The sequence below is a fragment of the Megalobrama amblycephala genome, linkage group LG1 (genome assembly GCF_018812025.1).
Source record: "Megalobrama amblycephala isolate DHTTF-2021 linkage group LG1, ASM1881202v1, whole genome shotgun sequence".
NCBI lineage: Eukaryota > Metazoa > Chordata > Actinopteri > Cypriniformes > Xenocyprididae > Megalobrama > Megalobrama amblycephala.
In genome coordinates this window covers 55268196-55284686 of record NC_063044.1, presented here as the reverse complement: position 1 = coordinate 55284686, position 16491 = coordinate 55268196, and the positions used below count along the sequence as shown (strand labels likewise).

The window sequence follows — 16491 nt, the reverse complement described above, 5'->3', positions numbered from 1 at the left end:
TTGTCCATTTATAAATCCTGCATGTACATTTTTTGCTGTCACATGGCCAAGATGAGCAGTGTCACCTGTGGTTCTTGTCTTATTTTAATCTTGGGAATGTATTGAACTTCAAAATAACTTCACACATATGACACTGAATGGGTGAAATAGGCAGTATAAGTATGAGCAGTGACATATGAGCAGTGAAATATGAGCAGTAAAGTAAGGGTCACCTCATGTGTTTGCAGTGTGTTCTACAATTTGACATTCAATATCCCTTCAGTAACTCCATATGGTGTTGCACTCTAGATGAATTGCATAATTCCACTATTGGTAATTAAACATCCTATGTACATGTACGTGTGAGGGACTACATGTTCCATATGAAGAAGCCAGTTAATGTTGGAATGGTGTTTGGATGAGGGATTGGTATCTACAGTCAAGGAAGATAATGTCAAGGTCTCTTTTTTGCTCTGCTCATGCCAGTGTTCAACTAAAAAGCCTTCTAGGAGACACTACATAGGGGTGTCCAAACTCAGTCCTAGGGGGCCACTATCCTGCAGAGTTTAGCTCAAACTTGCCTCAACACACCAGCCTGGAAGTTTCCAGTATGCCTAGTAAGACCTTGATTAGCTGGTTCAGGTGTGTTTAATTGGGGTTTGAGCTGAGCTCTGCAGGACAGTGGCCCTCCAGGAACAGGAATGGACACCCCTGCACCACATACGGGGATTTGTAGTTGTCCATTTTACAGTCAGGACATACTGACCCCTGCTGTTTATGTCAGTAACTACAGTATAAATGTGTAGAAAGATTTTAGCTCAAAGTCATTAGTGAAACTACACATTTGACACACTGGTTATATTCTTGGTTCCTTTTGTGTTATTTATCTTTATGGCCTGTAGTCATTTTGATAGATATTTGATATACACAATCCTACAAGTCCATGGATACTGTCTGACTCTTGTTTGAGAATGCCACCTACTGGTCTATTTATTTGAAGAAATATAAGCTAACTGTATAGATTAGTTTTAGATTGCATAAAACCCCCAACAACTACACAATTTGAAATAAATATTAAACATTTTATTTACATAGTTTTACAACAACATTTATCAACATGTAACTGTAAGAAAACATGACTGAAAAATAATATATCGCCTCTTTTCAAGCTTATTTTTAAAAGTCAAAACATATTGACTAAATGTCAAGTCTTTTTTTTTAGTAGCAAAATGTTTTCAAGAGCAGATGGAGTGTGTGAGCATCAGGGGGTAAAAAAGAGGAATCATATTGTAATGAGGTCTGAAAAAAAATAGAAGAACCAAAGAGAAAAGATTGAAATCAGTCCCTGCAGCATTGAGTTCATAAGGTGCTTTAATCCACCTCTTCAATAGTTGGTCCCTGGGAAGCGGCCCCTGATCCTCCACGTGCCTGAGCTCCACAGCCTCCAGCTGGCATCCCTCCCTGATAAAGCTTAGTGATGATTGGGTTGCAGACTTTCTCCAGCTCCTTCAGCTGATGTTCATACTCCTCCTTATCAGCCAGCTGGTTGTTCTCTAGCCAGCTGATGGTGTCGTTACATTTCTCAATAACTTTCTTCTTGTCATCTTCACTGATCTTGCCTTTCAGGTTCTCATCTTCCACACTGTTCTTCATGTTGAAGGCGTAAGACTCCAGGGAGTTTTTGGCAGCAATCTTCTCTCTTTGCAGATCATCTTCAGCTTTGTACTGATCAGCTTCCTGCACCATTCTCTCAATGTCCTCTTTGCTCAGTCTGCCCTTGTCATTGGTGATGGTGATCTTGTTCTCTTTTCCAGTGCTTTTGTCCACCGCGGACACATTTAGGATTCCGTTGGCGTCGATGTCAAAGGTCACTTCAATCTGCGGGACTCCACGGGGTGCAGGTGGAATTCCTGTCAGCTCAAATTTACCCAGCAGGTTGTTGTCTTTAGTCATGGCCCTCTCTCCCTCGTACACCTGGATCAGGACACCGGGCTGGTTGTCAGAGTAGGTGGTGAAGGTCTGGGTCTGTTTGGTGGGGATGGTGGTGTTGCGTTTGATGAGGGCCGTCATGACTCCACCGGCGGTTTCAATACCCAGGGACAGAGGAGCCACATCCAGCAGCAGCAGGTCCTGGACATTTCCAGATGTGTCACCCATGAGGATGGCGGCTTGCACCGCTGCACCGTAAGCCACTGCCTCATCTGGGTTGATGCTCTTGTTCAAGTCCCTGCCGTTGAAGAAATCCTGCAGAAGCTTCTGGATCTTTGGGATTCTTGTTGATCCACCAACCAGAACGATGTCATGGATCTGAGACTTGTCCATCTTGGCGTCTCTCAGGGCTTTCTCCACAGGCTCCAGTGTTCCTCTGAAGAGGTCTGAGCACATCTCTTCAAAGCGCGCTCTGGTGATGGACGTGTAGAAGTCGATGCCCTCGTACAGCGAGTCGATCTCAAGGCTGGCCTGAGAGCTGGAGGAGAGGGTTCTCTTGGCTCGCTCACACGCTGTCCGCAGCCTCCTCAGTGCCCTCTTGTTCTGACTGATGTCCTTCTTGTGCTTCCTCTTGAATTCTTCTACAAAGTGATTCACCATGCGGTTGTCAAAGTCCTCGCCACCCAGATGGGTGTCTCCGGCTGTGGCCTTCACCTCAAAGATGCCGTCTTCAATGGTCAGGATGGACACGTCAAAGGTGCCTCCACCCAGGTCAAAGATCAGGACGTTGCGTTCTGCTGCTTTGCCTTTGTCAAGGCCGTAGGCGATGGCTGCAGCTGTGGGCTCGTTGATGATTCTGAGGACGTTGAGCCCAGCGATTACTCCGGCGTCTTTAGTGGCTTGCCTCTGGGAGTCATTGAAATAGGCAGGAACTGTGATAACTGCGTTTGTCACCTTCTGCCCCAGATAAGCTTCAGCAATCTCCTTCATCTTCACCAGGACCATTGAGGAAATTTCTTCAGGATTAAATGTCTTGTTTTCTCCTTTGTATTCGACTTGAACCTTTGGTTTTCCTCCATCACTGACCACTTTGAAGGACCAGTGCTTCATGTCAGACTGCACAACTGGGTCATCAAACTTCCTGCCAATCAGCCTCTTGGCATCAAACACAGTGTTGTTGGGGTTCATGGCCACCTGGTTTTTAGCTGCATCTCCAATGAGCCTCTCTGTGTCTGTGAAGGCAACATAGCTGGGTGTTGTTCTGTTCCCCTGGTCATTGGCGATGATCTCCACCTTTCCATGCTGAAACACCCCCACACAGGAGTAGGTGGTGCCCAGGTCAATGCCAATAGCGACTCCTTTTGCTGATGACATGTTTGGTTACGAGTAACTGTAGTAAAAAACAATAAAGAACAATCAGAATTGTTCTAAATATCAACAAATTACTGTGCAAAGAAAATATATGCTGTACTCATACAGTATAATAATAACAAAAGGTAGGCTAAACAACAAATCTTCTATTTATGACTTTATTTCTGGATGAGAAAAAGTTTAACAGTGAATACAGTGGCATAAACTGCTCAGTCTTAAAAATTAGGATAGTCATCCAATTTTTTTCTTCAAGACTAGATTATAGACTATAAAATAGTCATATTCAGAGCTAATATTGATACATATTAACTACACAATGCATCTTGCCTAGACCCTACAGTAAAATAAAAGGTAGACTTACCGTAGACTAGATTCTTCAAATTAATTTACACCTCGTCGCGGAGAAAGTCAGGTCAGACTGGGTTTCTTCGCTTGCTTTAGAGATCGCTCCTCTTCAGATGAGTTTCGTTAGTGTGTGCCATGATCAGCTCTTTAAATACACCAGTTCAAACTCTACACACTTCTGGAAAAGTCCAGGGAGTCAGACCAATCAAAACACACCCAGCGGAGCGTCACTTCAGCTGACAACTGAGGCAAGTTTCTGGACGCTTCCAGAATTTAGCTGTGAAATTACGCCAAACAGAGAAGAAAAGACAAATTAATCTCACTAAACTATAAAATTATGTCTTTCGCCATCATATTTGAGTGCACTGAATGATACACAGATTACGTGATATACGGCAAAGTGAGTTTTCCAGTCTGGTCGCGTTGTCCTTAATAGATCTTTTTTATCTATAAAATAAAATGGCATTACTTGTTCTAAAACATTTATTTAAAAACTAGTCAAAAGTTATACTATAAGAGCTTAATTTATCTACAATAGCGGCTTTATCCACAAAAGCAGTTACACAGACTTACATTTTTTAATAATAAAACTATAAAACTATGTTCGCTATAATTATTCGAGTTTGGAGTGAATCTTACGCTATTTGCTTAATTTTTAAAGGATATAAAATGTTTTTGTTATAAAATGTCATAACGATCACTTAGCCTAAATTGTACAGTACATTACTCTTACACCGCTGGGAAAGTTATAGGATATGTTAATGATGATATAAATATCATTTGTTTGTGCACTGAATAAAAATCTCGACATATTTTCTCAATTTAGATGCGCATTGCTAATTTTTTAAGTAGAACTGTACTGTAAGTCTGAAATTACACATACAGCCACATCTATAGGTTTAATACACCATCTGAACATGCTTTAGTGTGCTGATTAACAGGAACATCCTCCCAGTTAAGTTTTATTTCTATAATAAATATATATATATATATATATATATATATATATATATATATATATATATATATATATATATATATATATATATAAAATATATATTAGTGTGTGTGTGTGTGTGTGTGTGTGTGTGTGTAAAAATATACAGAAAAATCAGGCACTGAAAGGCACAGTTATCATAGGATGTGTGTGTGTGTAGAAAATAATTATGAAATATTACATGTTATCAGTAAACCAGCTGTTAGGTGTGAAAGATAACATAAAAAGGGAAAGTACTTGGATTTTAAGAACGGGAAGTTTGATAGAAATTGGTTTATGCAAAGGCCCAAAAATGCTAGTTCTGTGTGTACCCGGAGATAAAATCCTGCAGGCGCAACGACCAAAATCACAAGTACCATCTTAGCAACCCTTGATGTTTTCACCTAAGTGGACAGGTCTGCCAATGTGCTGTGATCCAATGTGATCATTTTAATCATCCATAAGCAGCAGCATATCCTGTATGTGTGTATATATATATATATATCCTGTATGTGTGTGTATATATATATATATATATATATATATATATATATATATATATATATATATATATATATATATATATCATATACTGATCAGGCATAACATTATGAGCACTGACAGGTGAAGTGAATAAGATTATCTCATCATCGCGGCACCTGTGAGTGGGTGGGGTATATTAGGCAGCAAGTGAACATTTGGTCCTTGATGTGTTAGAAGCAGGAGAAATGGGCAAGCGTAAAGATTTGAGCAAGTTTGACAAGGGCCAAATAGTGATGGCTAGACGACTGGGTCAGAGCATCTCCAAAACTGCAGCTCTTGTGGGGTGTTCCCAGTCTGCAGTGGTCAGTGTCTATCAAAAGTGGTCCAAGGAAGGAACTGTGGTGTAGTTTTTCAACTAAAAAGCCTTCCAGGAGACACTACATACAGGGATTTGTTGTTGTTTTACAGTCAGGACATACTGACCCATGCTGCTTATGTCTGTAACTACAGCATAAATGTGTAGAAAGATTTTAGCCCAAAACATTACCTTCGACTCAACTTCAACTCTGGTTATATTCTTGGTGCCTTTTATATTATTTTGTCAGTCTTTATGGCCTGTAGTCATTTTGATAGATATTTGATATACACAATCCTACAAGTCCATATCACATGGATACTGTCTGACTCTTGTTTGAGAATGCCACCTACTGGTCTATTTATTTGAAGAAATATAAGCTAACTGTATAGATTTAGTTTTAGATTACATAAAAAAAACCAACAACTACACAATTTGAAATAAATATTAAACATTTTATTTACATAGTTTTACACAACATTTATCAACATGTAACTGTAAGAAAATATGAAAATAAAAAAAAATGTATCTCCTCTTTTCAAGCTTATTTTTAAAAGTAAAAACATATTGACTAAATGTCAAGTTTAACACTTTTTTTTAGTAGCAAAATGTTTTCAAGAGCAGATGGAGTGTGTGAGCATCAGGGGGTAAAAAAGAGGAATCATATTGTAATGAGGTCTGAAAAAAAATAGAAGAACCAAAGAGAAAAGATTGAAATCAGTCCCTGCAGCATTGAGTTCATAAGGTGCTTTAATCCACCTCTTCAATAGTTGGTCCCTGGGAAGCGGCCCCTGATCCTCCACGTGCCTGAGCTCCACAGCCTCCAGCTGGCATCCCTCCCTGATAAAGCTTAGTGATGATTGGGTTGCAGACTTTCTCCAGCTCCTTCAGCTGATGTTCATACTCCTCCTTATCAGCCAGCTGGTTGTTCTCTAGCCAGCTGATGGTGTCGTTACATTTCTCAATAACTTTCTTCTTGTCATCTTCACTGATCTTGCCTTTCAGGTTCTCATCTTCCACACTGTTCTTCATGTTGAAGGCGTAAGACTCCAGGGAGTTTTTGGCAGCAATCTTCTCTCTTTGCAGATCATCTTCAGCTTTGTACTGATCAGCTTCCTGCACCATTCTCTCAATGTCCTCTTTGCTCAGTCTGCCCTTGTCATTGGTGATGGTGATCTTGTTCTCTTTTCCAGTGCTTTTGTCCACCGCGGACACATTTAGGATTCCGTTGGCGTCGATGTCAAAGGTCACTTCAATCTGCGGGACTCCACGGGGTGCAGGTGGAATTCCTGTCAGCTCAAATTTACCCAGCAGGTTGTTGTCTTTAGTCATGGCCCTCTCTCCCTCGTACACCTGGATCAGGACACCGGGCTGGTTGTCAGAGTAGGTGGTGAAGGTCTGGGTCTGTTTGGTGGGGATGGTGGTGTTGCGTTTGATGAGGGCCGTCATGACTCCACCGGCGGTTTCAATACCCAGGGACAGAGGAGCCACATCCAGCAGCAGCAGGTCCTGGACATTTCCAGATGTGTCACCCATGAGGATGGCGGCTTGCACCGCTGCACCGTAAGCCACTGCCTCGTCTGGGTTGATGCTCTTGTTCAAGTCCCTGCCGTTGAAGAAATCCTGCAGAAGCTTCTGGATCTTTGGGATTCTTGTTGATCCACCAACCAGAACGATGTCATGGATCTGAGACTTGTCCATCTTGGCGTCTCTCAGGGCTTTCTCCACAGGCTCCAGTGTTCCTCTGAAGAGGTCTGAGCACATCTCTTCAAAGCGCGCTCTGGTGATGGACGTGTAGAAGTCGATGCCCTCGTACAGCGAGTCGATCTCAAGGCTGGCCTGAGAGCTGGAGGAGAGGGTTCTCTTGGCTCGCTCACACGCTGTCCGCAGCCTCCTCAGTGCCCTCTTGTTCTGACTGATGTCCTTCTTGTGCTTCCTCTTGAATTCTTCTACAAAGTGATTCACCATGCGGTTGTCAAAGTCCTCGCCACCCAGATGGGTGTCTCCGGCTGTGGCCTTCACCTCAAAGATGCCGTCTTCAATGGTCAGGATGGACACGTCAAAGGTGCCTCCACCCAGGTCAAAGATCAGGACGTTGCGTTCTGCTGCTTTGCCTTTGTCAAGGCCGTAGGCGATGGCTGCAGCTGTGGGCTCGTTGATGATTCTGAGGACGTTGAGCCCAGCGATTACTCCGGCGTCTTTAGTGGCTTGCCTCTGGGAGTCATTGAAATAGGCAGGAACTGTGATAACTGCGTTTGTCACCTTCTGCCCCAGATAAGCTTCAGCAATCTCCTTCATCTTCACCAGGACCATTGAGGAAATTTCTTCAGGATTAAATGTCTTGTTTTCTCCTTTGTATTCGACTTGAACCTTTGGTTTTCCTCCATCACTGACCACTTTGAAGGACCAGTGCTTCATGTCAGACTGCACAACTGGGTCATCAAACTTCCTGCCAATCAGCCTCTTGGCATCAAACACAGTGTTGTTGGGGTTCATGGCCACCTGGTTTTTAGCTGCATCTCCAATGAGCCTCTCTGTGTCTGTGAAGGCAACATAGCTGGGTGTTGTTCTGTTCCCCTGGTCATTGGCGATGATCTCCACCTTTCCATGCTGAAACACCCCCACACAGGAGTAGGTGGTGCCCAGGTCAATGCCAATAGCGACTCCTTTTGCTGATGACATGTTTGATTTCTTTTAATTTCTACCTGCATTCATCAAGAAATAGGAAAAATACAATGTAAAACCAGTATATTTGAACCAACTGTCATTTCTTTGTGGTTAAACAATAATTGTCTCTTCATAATTTTTATTTTTGCATGTTCACACTAATTATTTGACCATATATATATATATATATATAGGCCAATATTAAATACAGTCAAATTGTATTCTTTGTTAACAAACGTAAATAAATTCCTAAGTATTAATCTTAAATATTAATCTTCATCACATATGTTGATTTTTAATCATGAAACAGATGAGTAGGATAAAACAAATTACTGTAAGCATATAAAGCTAGGTGTAGCCTAAATGTACAAGTTTATAGTGTAAGTATATAAACTCAATAGAAAAAGAACAGTGGTAGTTTTAATTTTCAACTTACCTTTTGTGAGTTAGATGTTTTCCGACAGGCGTATTGTGGCTCGTTATCTAGATAGTACTCTTCGCTGTCTCGCTCTTTGCACTGTTCCTGACTATCCCGAAGTACATAACGAAGCATGGACCAGTCGTGTTTTATATTCTCCAGCATAGCGCTGCTGAAGTTTCTCGAAAGCGCCAGCGAGTTCGACCAATCACAAACCAGCACAGCGGGATGGCTCCACCCGCTATGCTACGTCATCATATAGTTCTAGCTTTTTGTGGCGTTTTCTGTGATATGAAATCATAAAATTTTAGATTTCAGAATATTTCTCGTGAACGCTGAACAGTTTTAGCTACACGTACGTGCTTATATATATATATATATATATATATATATATATATATATATATATATATATATATATATATATATATATAGCTTTGATTATTTAAATAGGCTACTCGTGTAGAAACTTTTGCTTCAATTATTTTCAAAATGAAAGATTGTAATAAATAACCAATAATAATAGTTTGTTATTTGTATGTCAGTTAAAATGCTGTAATTAAATTGTCCGAATAATCAAATTAAGTAACTTAGAATGAAACAAAAACATAACCACAGTGCCTCATTTATTTGTGTTTATTTTTTCTTCTTATACAAGTTTACATTTCTGTAGGACTGTGGAAATTAGTATGTCTTTGATTTACAACAAAGCTGGAGATGCTTCTGGAACATTGGTGAATTGGTTGCAAGTTTTGTCATTCTGCTCTATTGTCAACAGAGGTCACTGTTAGTGCATCACAGCGGTTTTCTCCCATTTCACCCATTATTATTCTTTATGTTGAACAATTGTGGTACACAATACACCTCTTATGTGTATTAATGATTCATTTATTGCAAACGCAGAGTTCATTTAAAGATACTAAATGAACTTATGTATTGGCTGTGAAATGCAACAAAAAATAAAAATAAAATAAAACTTAACTGGAGGATGTTCCTGTTAATCAGCAAACTAAAGCATGTTCGGATTGAAAAAAGCAATGCGCATCTAAACTGAGAAAATATGTCGAGATTTTTATTCAGTGCACAAACAAATTATATTTATATCATCATTAACATATCCTATAACTTTCCCAGCGGTGTAAGAGTAATGTACTGTACAATTTAGGCTAAGTGATCGTTATCCGATTTGACATTTTATAACAAAAACATTTTATATCCTTGGGGAAAATTAAGCAAATAGCGTAAGATTCACTCCAAACTCGAATAATTATAGCGAACATAGTTTTATAGTTTTATTAAAAAAATGTAAGTCTGTGTAACTGCTTTTGTGGATAAAGCCGCTATTGTAGATAAATTAAGCTCTTATAGTATAACTTTTGACTAGTTTTTAAATAAATGTTTTAGAACAAGTAATGCCATTTTATTTTATAGATAAAAAAGATCTATTAAGGACAACGCGACCAGACTGGAAAACTCACTTTGCCGTATATCACGTAATCTGTGTATCATTCAGTGCACTCAAATATGATGGCGAAAGACATAATTTTATAGTTTAGTGAGATTAATTTGTCTTTTCTTCTCTGTTTGGCGTAATTTCACAGCTAAATTCTGGAAGCGTCCAGAAACTTGCCTCAGTTGTCAGCTGAAGTGACGCTCCGCTGGGTGTGTTTTGATTGGTCTGACTCCCTGGACTTTTCCAGAAGTGTGTAGAGTTTGAACTGGTGTATTTAAAGAGCTGATCATGGCACACACTAACGAAACTCATCTGAAGAGGAGCGATCTCCAAAGCAAGCGAAGAAACCCAGTCTGACCTGACTTTCTCCGCGACGAGGTGTAAATTAATTTGAAGAATCTAGTCTACGGTAAGTCTACCTTTTATTTTACTGTAGGGTCTAGGCAAGATGCATTGTGTAGTTAATATGTATCAATATTAGCTCTGAATATGACTATTTTATAGTCTATAATCTAGTCTTGAAGAAAAAAATTGGATGACTATCCTAATTTTTAAGACTGAGCAGTTTATGCCACTGTATTCACTGTTAAACTTTTTCTCATCCAGAAATAAAGTCATAAATAGAAGATTGTGTTGTTTAGCCTACCTTTTGTTATTATTATACTGTATGAGTACAGCATATATTTTCTTTGCACAGTAATTTGTTGATATTTAGAACAATTCTGATTGTTCTTTATTGTTTTTTACTACAGTTACTCGTAACCAAACATGTCATCAGCAAAAGGAGTCGCTATTGGGATTGACCTGGGCACCACCTACTCCTGTGTGGGGGTGTTTCAGCATGGAAAGGTGGAGATCATCGCCAATGACCAGGGGAACAGAACAACACCCAGCTATGTTGCCTTCACAGACACAGAGAGGCTCATTGGAGATGCAGCTAAAAACCAGGTGGCCATGAACCCCAACAACACTGTGTTTGATGCCAAGAGGCTGATTGGCAGGAAGTTTGATGACCCAGTTGTGCAGTCTGACATGAAGCACTGGTCCTTCAAAGTGGTCAGTGATGGAGGAAAACCAAAGGTTCAAGTCGAATACAAAGGAGAAAACAAGACATTTAATCCTGAAGAAATTTCCTCAATGGTCCTGGTGAAGATGAAGGAGATTGCTGAAGCTTATCTGGGGCAGAAGGTGACAAACGCAGTTATCACAGTTCCTGCCTATTTCAATGACTCCCAGAGGCAAGCCACTAAAGACGCCGGAGTAATCGCTGGGCTCAACGTCCTCAGAATCATCAACGAGCCCACAGCTGCAGCCATCGCCTACGGCCTTGACAAAGGCAAAGCAGCAGAACGCAACGTCCTGATCTTTGACCTGGGTGGAGGCACCTTTGACGTGTCCATCCTGACCATTGAAGACGGCATCTTTGAGGTGAAGGCCACAGCCGGAGACACCCATCTGGGTGGCGAGGACTTTGACAACCGCATGGTGAATCACTTTGTAGAAGAATTCAAGAGGAAGCACAAGAAGGACATCAGTCAGAACAAGAGGGCACTGAGGAGGCTGCGGACAGCGTGTGAGCGAGCCAAGAGAACCCTCTCCTCCAGCTCTCAGGCCAGCCTTGAGATCGACTCGCTGTACGAGGGCATCGACTTCTACACGTCCATCACCAGAGCGCGCTTTGAAGAGATGTGCTCAGACCTCTTCAGAGGAACACTGGAGCCTGTGGAGAAAGCCCTGAGAGACGCCAAGATGGACAAGTCTCAGATCCATGACATCGTTCTGGTTGGTGGATCAACAAGAATCCCAAAGATCCAGAAGCTTCTGCAGGATTTCTTCAACGGCAGGGACTTGAACAAGAGCATCAACCCAGATGAGGCAGTGGCTTACGGTGCAGCGGTGCAAGCCGCCATCCTCATGGGTGACACATCTGGAAATGTCCAGGACCTGCTGCTGCTGGATGTGGCTCCTCTGTCCCTGGGTATTGAAACCGCCGGTGGAGTCATGACGGCCCTCATCAAACGCAACACCACCATCCCCACCAAACAGACCCAGACCTTCACCACCTACTCTGACAACCAGCCCGGTGTCCTGATCCAGGTGTACGAGGGAGAGAGGGCCATGACTAAAGACAACAACCTGCTGGGTAAATTTGAGCTGACAGGAATTCCACCTGCACCCCGTGGAGTCCCGCAGATTGAAGTGACCTTTGACATCGACGCCAACGGAATCCTAAATGTGTCCGCGGTGGACAAAAGCACTGGAAAAGAGAACAAGATCACCATCACCAATGACAAGGGCAGACTGAGCAAAGAGGACATTGAGAGAATGGTGCAGGAAGCAGATCAGTACAAAGCTGAAGATGATCTGCAAAGAGAGAAGATTGCTGCCAAAAACTCCCTGGAGTCTTACGCCTTCAACATGAAGAACAGTGTGGAAGATGAGAACCTGAAAGGCAAGATCAGCGAAGATGACAAGAAGAAAGTTATTGAAAAATGTAACGACACCATCAGCTGGCTAGAGAACAACCAGCTGGCTGATAAGGAGGAGTATGAACATCAGCTGAAGGAGCTGGAGAAAGTCTGCAACCCAATCATCACTAAGCTTTATCAGGGAGGGATGCCAGCTGGAGGCTGTGGAGCTCAGGCACGTGGAGGATCAGGGGCCGCTTCCCAGGGACCAACTATTGAAGAGGTGGATTAAAGCACCTTATGAACTCAATGCTGCAGGGACTGATTTCAATCTTTTCTCTTTGGTTCTTCTATTTTTTTTCAGACCTCATTACAATATGATTCCTCTTTTTTACCCCCTGATGCTCACACACTCCATCTGCTCTTGAAAACATTTTGCTACTAAAAAAAAAAAGTGTTAAACTTGACATTTAGTCAATATGTTTTTACTTTTAAAAATAATCTTGAAAAGAGGAGATACATTTTTTATTTTCATATTTTCTTACAGTTACATGTTGATAAATGTTGTGTAAAACTATGTAAATAAAATGTTTAATATTTATTTCAAATTGTGTAGTTTTTTTTTTTTTATGTAATCTAAAACTAAATCTATACAGTTAGCTTATATTTCTTCAAATAAATAGACCAGTAGGTGGCATTCTCAAACAAGAGTCAGACAGTATCCATGTGTTATGGACTTGTAGGATTGTGTATATCAAATAAATTTCTATCAAAATGACTACAGGCCATAAAGACTGACAAAATAATACAAAAGGAACCAAGAATATAACCAGTGTGTCAAATGTGTAGTTTCATTAATGACTTTGAGCTAAAATCTTTCTACACATTTATGCTGTAGTTACAGACATAAGCAGCATGGGTCAGTATGTCCTGACTGTAAAACAACAACAAATCCCTGTATGTAGTGTCTCCTGGAAGGCTTTTTAGTTGAAAAACTACACCACAGTTCCTTCCTTGGACCACTTTTGATAGACACTGACCACTGCAGACCGGGAACACCCCACAAGAGCTGCAGTTTTGGAGATGCTCTGACCCAGTCGTCTAGCCATCACTATTTTGCTCTTGTCAAACTTGCTCAAATCTTTACGCTTGCCCATTTCTCCTGCTTCTAACACATCAACTTTGAGGACCAAATGTTCACTTGCCGCCTAATATTTCCCACCCACTAACAGGTGCTGCGATGATGAGATAATCTTATTCACTTCACCTGTCAGTGCTCATAATGTTATGCCTGATCAGTATATGATATATATATACACACATACAGGATATATATATATATACACACATACAGGATATGCTGCTGCTTATGGATGATTAAAATTATCACATTGGATCATAGCACATTGGCAGACCTGTCCACTTAGGTGAAAACATCAAGGGTTGCTAAGATGGTACTTGTGATTTGGGCCGGTGCGCCTGCAGGATTTTATCTCCGGGACCAGGTACAGTTGGTACACTTTTTGCTTTCACCGTTACCACACCAAAATTATGGGACTGAAAAGAAGTGAAACGAAGTGATTTTTCATATGATATTTCTTTTACTTGTCTACTAAAATATTATTAATTATTAACATCCATAAGTAGGTCATATTTTTCACAATTAGCTCATAAACACAAGAAGCTTTTTTGCTCCAACTGTACCCATGTCGAAAACAGTCAGGTACAGTTGAAACAGTACCCTAGTACAGTTGAGACACCCATCCGGAATGCTGTAAAGCTGCCTAACCAATTCACTACAAATGTAAAATACATTTAAAAATGAGAATTTAACAGTTTTTATTTCCATTTAGTATTTTATTTTATTATTTTGTTTAGTTAAAAGTAGTCCATTTGTAAAACATTGTGCAGTAATGGCAAACAGTGATACAATATTTAATTTTAGGCCATAAATTTAATATTAACAGTTGAAAAGTTGAGTAACAGTAAAAAACATTGAACAATTGCAAACAGCAATAATAAAACAGATGAAATCTATTAATTTTAATAGATTAACAGATCTTAATAGAACTTACATCGTGCAACTAAACTGCATGGGCCACAATAGGATTCTATGGCGTGGGCATGTGTCTCAACTGTACCCCGCTGACCACCTCGAACATTTCTCTACATTTTACCATGACCTTGTATGACACAAAGTCATGCAATATGTCAGTGTTTAGAGCACAAAATAAGGTTTACGAAAATGTAAGTTAACTTTAACAGTCACGTAAGGATGAGAAGCTATTCAATGTGGAAGCGACGTGGTGAAGTGAAAAAATTACCTTAGAAAAAAACTTTCGCCTATATCTTCGGACTGGAGAAGCGCATGTACTTCAAATTTCACACGATTGAAGAGGGCGCTAATATGCACGTGCTAAGAAAATTTCACAGATCAGACTTGTTGCGAACGCAAGTTATTTAAGGTGTTTCAACTGTACCCTATAACCAACTGTACCTGGTCTACCCTACACACAGAACTAGCATTTTTGGGCCTTTGCATGAACCAATTTCTATCGAACTTCCTGTTCTTAAAATCCAAGTACTTTCCCTTTTTATGTTATCTTTCACACCTAACAGCTGGTTTACTGATAACATGTAATATTTCATAATTATTTTCTACACACACACACACACACACACACACATATATATATATATATATATATATATATTAACACACACACACACATATATATATATATATATATATATATATATATTAACACACACACACACACACACACACACACACACACACACACACATATATATATATATATATATATATATATATATATATATATATATATATATATATATAACACACACACACACACACACACACATTTTATATATATTATAGAAATAAAACTTAACTGGGAGGATGTTCCTGTTAATCAGCACACTAAAGCATGTTCAGATGGTGTATTAAACCTATAGATGTGGCTGTATGTGTAATTTCAGACTTACAGTACAGTTCTACGTAAAAAATTAGCAATGCGCATCTAAATTGAGAAAATATGTCGAGATTTTTATTCAGTGCACAAACAAATTATATTTATATCATCATTAACATATCCTATAACTTTCCCAGCGGTGTAAGAGTAATTTAGGTTAGGCTACTGTACAATTTAGGCTAAGTGATCGTTATCCGATTTGACATTTTATAACAAAAACATTTTATATCCTTGATGAAAATTAAGCAAATAGCGTAAGATTCACTCAAAACTCGAATAATTATAGCGAACATAGTTTTATAGTTTTATTAAAAAAATGTAAGTCTGTGTAACTGCTTTTGTGGATAAAGCCGCTATTGTAGATAAATTAAGCTCTTATAGTATAACTTTTGACTAGTTTTTAAATAAATGTTTTAGAACAAGTAATGCCATTTTATTTTATTGATAAAAAAGATATAGGCCTATTAAGGACAACGCGACCAGACTAGAAAACTCACTTTGCCGTATATCACGTAATCTGTGTATCATTCAGTGCACTCAAATATGATGGCGAAAGACATAATTTTATAGTTTAGTGAGATTAATTTGTCTTTTCTTCTCTGTTTGGCGTAATTTCACAGCTAAATTCTGGAAGCGTCCAGAAACTTGCCTCAGTTGTCAGCTGAAGTGACGCTCCGCTGGGTGTGTTTTGATTGGTCTGACTCCCTGGACTTTTCCAGAAGTGTGTAGAGTTTGAACTGGTGTATTTAAAGAGCTGATCATGGCACACACTAACGAAACTCATCTGAAGAGGAGCGATCTCCAAAGCAAGCGAAGAAACCCAGTCTGACCTGACTTTCTCCGCGACGAGGTGTAAATTAATTTGAAGAATCTAGTCTACGGTAAGTCTACCTTTTATTTTACTGTAGGGTCTAGGCAAGATGCATTGTGTAGTTAATATGTATCAATATTAGCTCTGAATATGACTATTTTATAGTCTATAATCTAGTCTTGAAGAAAAAAATTGGATGACTATCCTAATTTTTAAGACTGAGCAGTTTATGCCACTGTATTCACTGTTAAACTTTTTCTCATCCAGAAATAAAGTCATAAATAGAAGATTTGTTGT

At 39.7% G+C, this 16491-nt stretch overlaps 3 protein-coding genes across 4 annotated transcripts; 1 reads left to right on the top strand and 2 right to left on the bottom strand.

Annotated features, from left to right (window-relative positions):
* Positions 1 to 1256: 1256 nt before the first annotated feature.
* LOC125275406 (heat shock 70 kDa protein) lies at positions 1257 to 8667 on the bottom strand. 2 transcript variants are annotated; one of them, XM_048202313.1, is made up of 3 exons: positions 8542 to 8667; positions 8121 to 8143; positions 1257 to 3282 (listed from the first exon to the last, which is right to left on the bottom strand). In XM_048202313.1, the coding sequence occupies exon 3, from the start codon at positions 3280 to 3282 to the stop codon at positions 1351 to 1353; it is 1932 nt and encodes a 643-aa protein (XP_048058270.1). In that variant the 5' UTR covers positions 8121 to 8143; positions 8542 to 8667; the 3' UTR covers positions 1257 to 1350. The 2 variants fall into 2 exon arrangements, with proteins under 2 accessions (XP_048058270.1, XP_048058260.1); XM_048202303.1 differs by lacking the exons at positions 8121 to 8143; positions 8542 to 8667 and adding an exon at positions 3641 to 3801 and having other exon boundaries at positions 1257 to 3298.
* Positions 5873 to 8127, bottom strand: LOC125275403 (heat shock 70 kDa protein). Its single transcript, XM_048202288.1, has one exon. The coding sequence runs from the start codon at positions 8118 to 8120 to the stop codon at positions 6189 to 6191; it is 1932 nt and encodes a 643-aa protein (XP_048058245.1). The 5' UTR covers positions 8121 to 8127; the 3' UTR covers positions 5873 to 6188.
* Positions 8668 to 10225: 1558 nt separating the features above from the next.
* On the top strand, positions 10226 to 12992 carry LOC125275396 (heat shock 70 kDa protein). The gene is made up of 2 exons (XM_048202276.1): positions 10226 to 10385; positions 10729 to 12992. The coding sequence occupies exon 2, from the start codon at positions 10745 to 10747 to the stop codon at positions 12674 to 12676; it is 1932 nt and encodes a 643-aa protein (XP_048058233.1). The 5' UTR covers positions 10226 to 10385; positions 10729 to 10744; the 3' UTR covers positions 12677 to 12992.
* The last annotated feature ends 3499 nt before the right edge of the window (positions 12993 to 16491 follow it).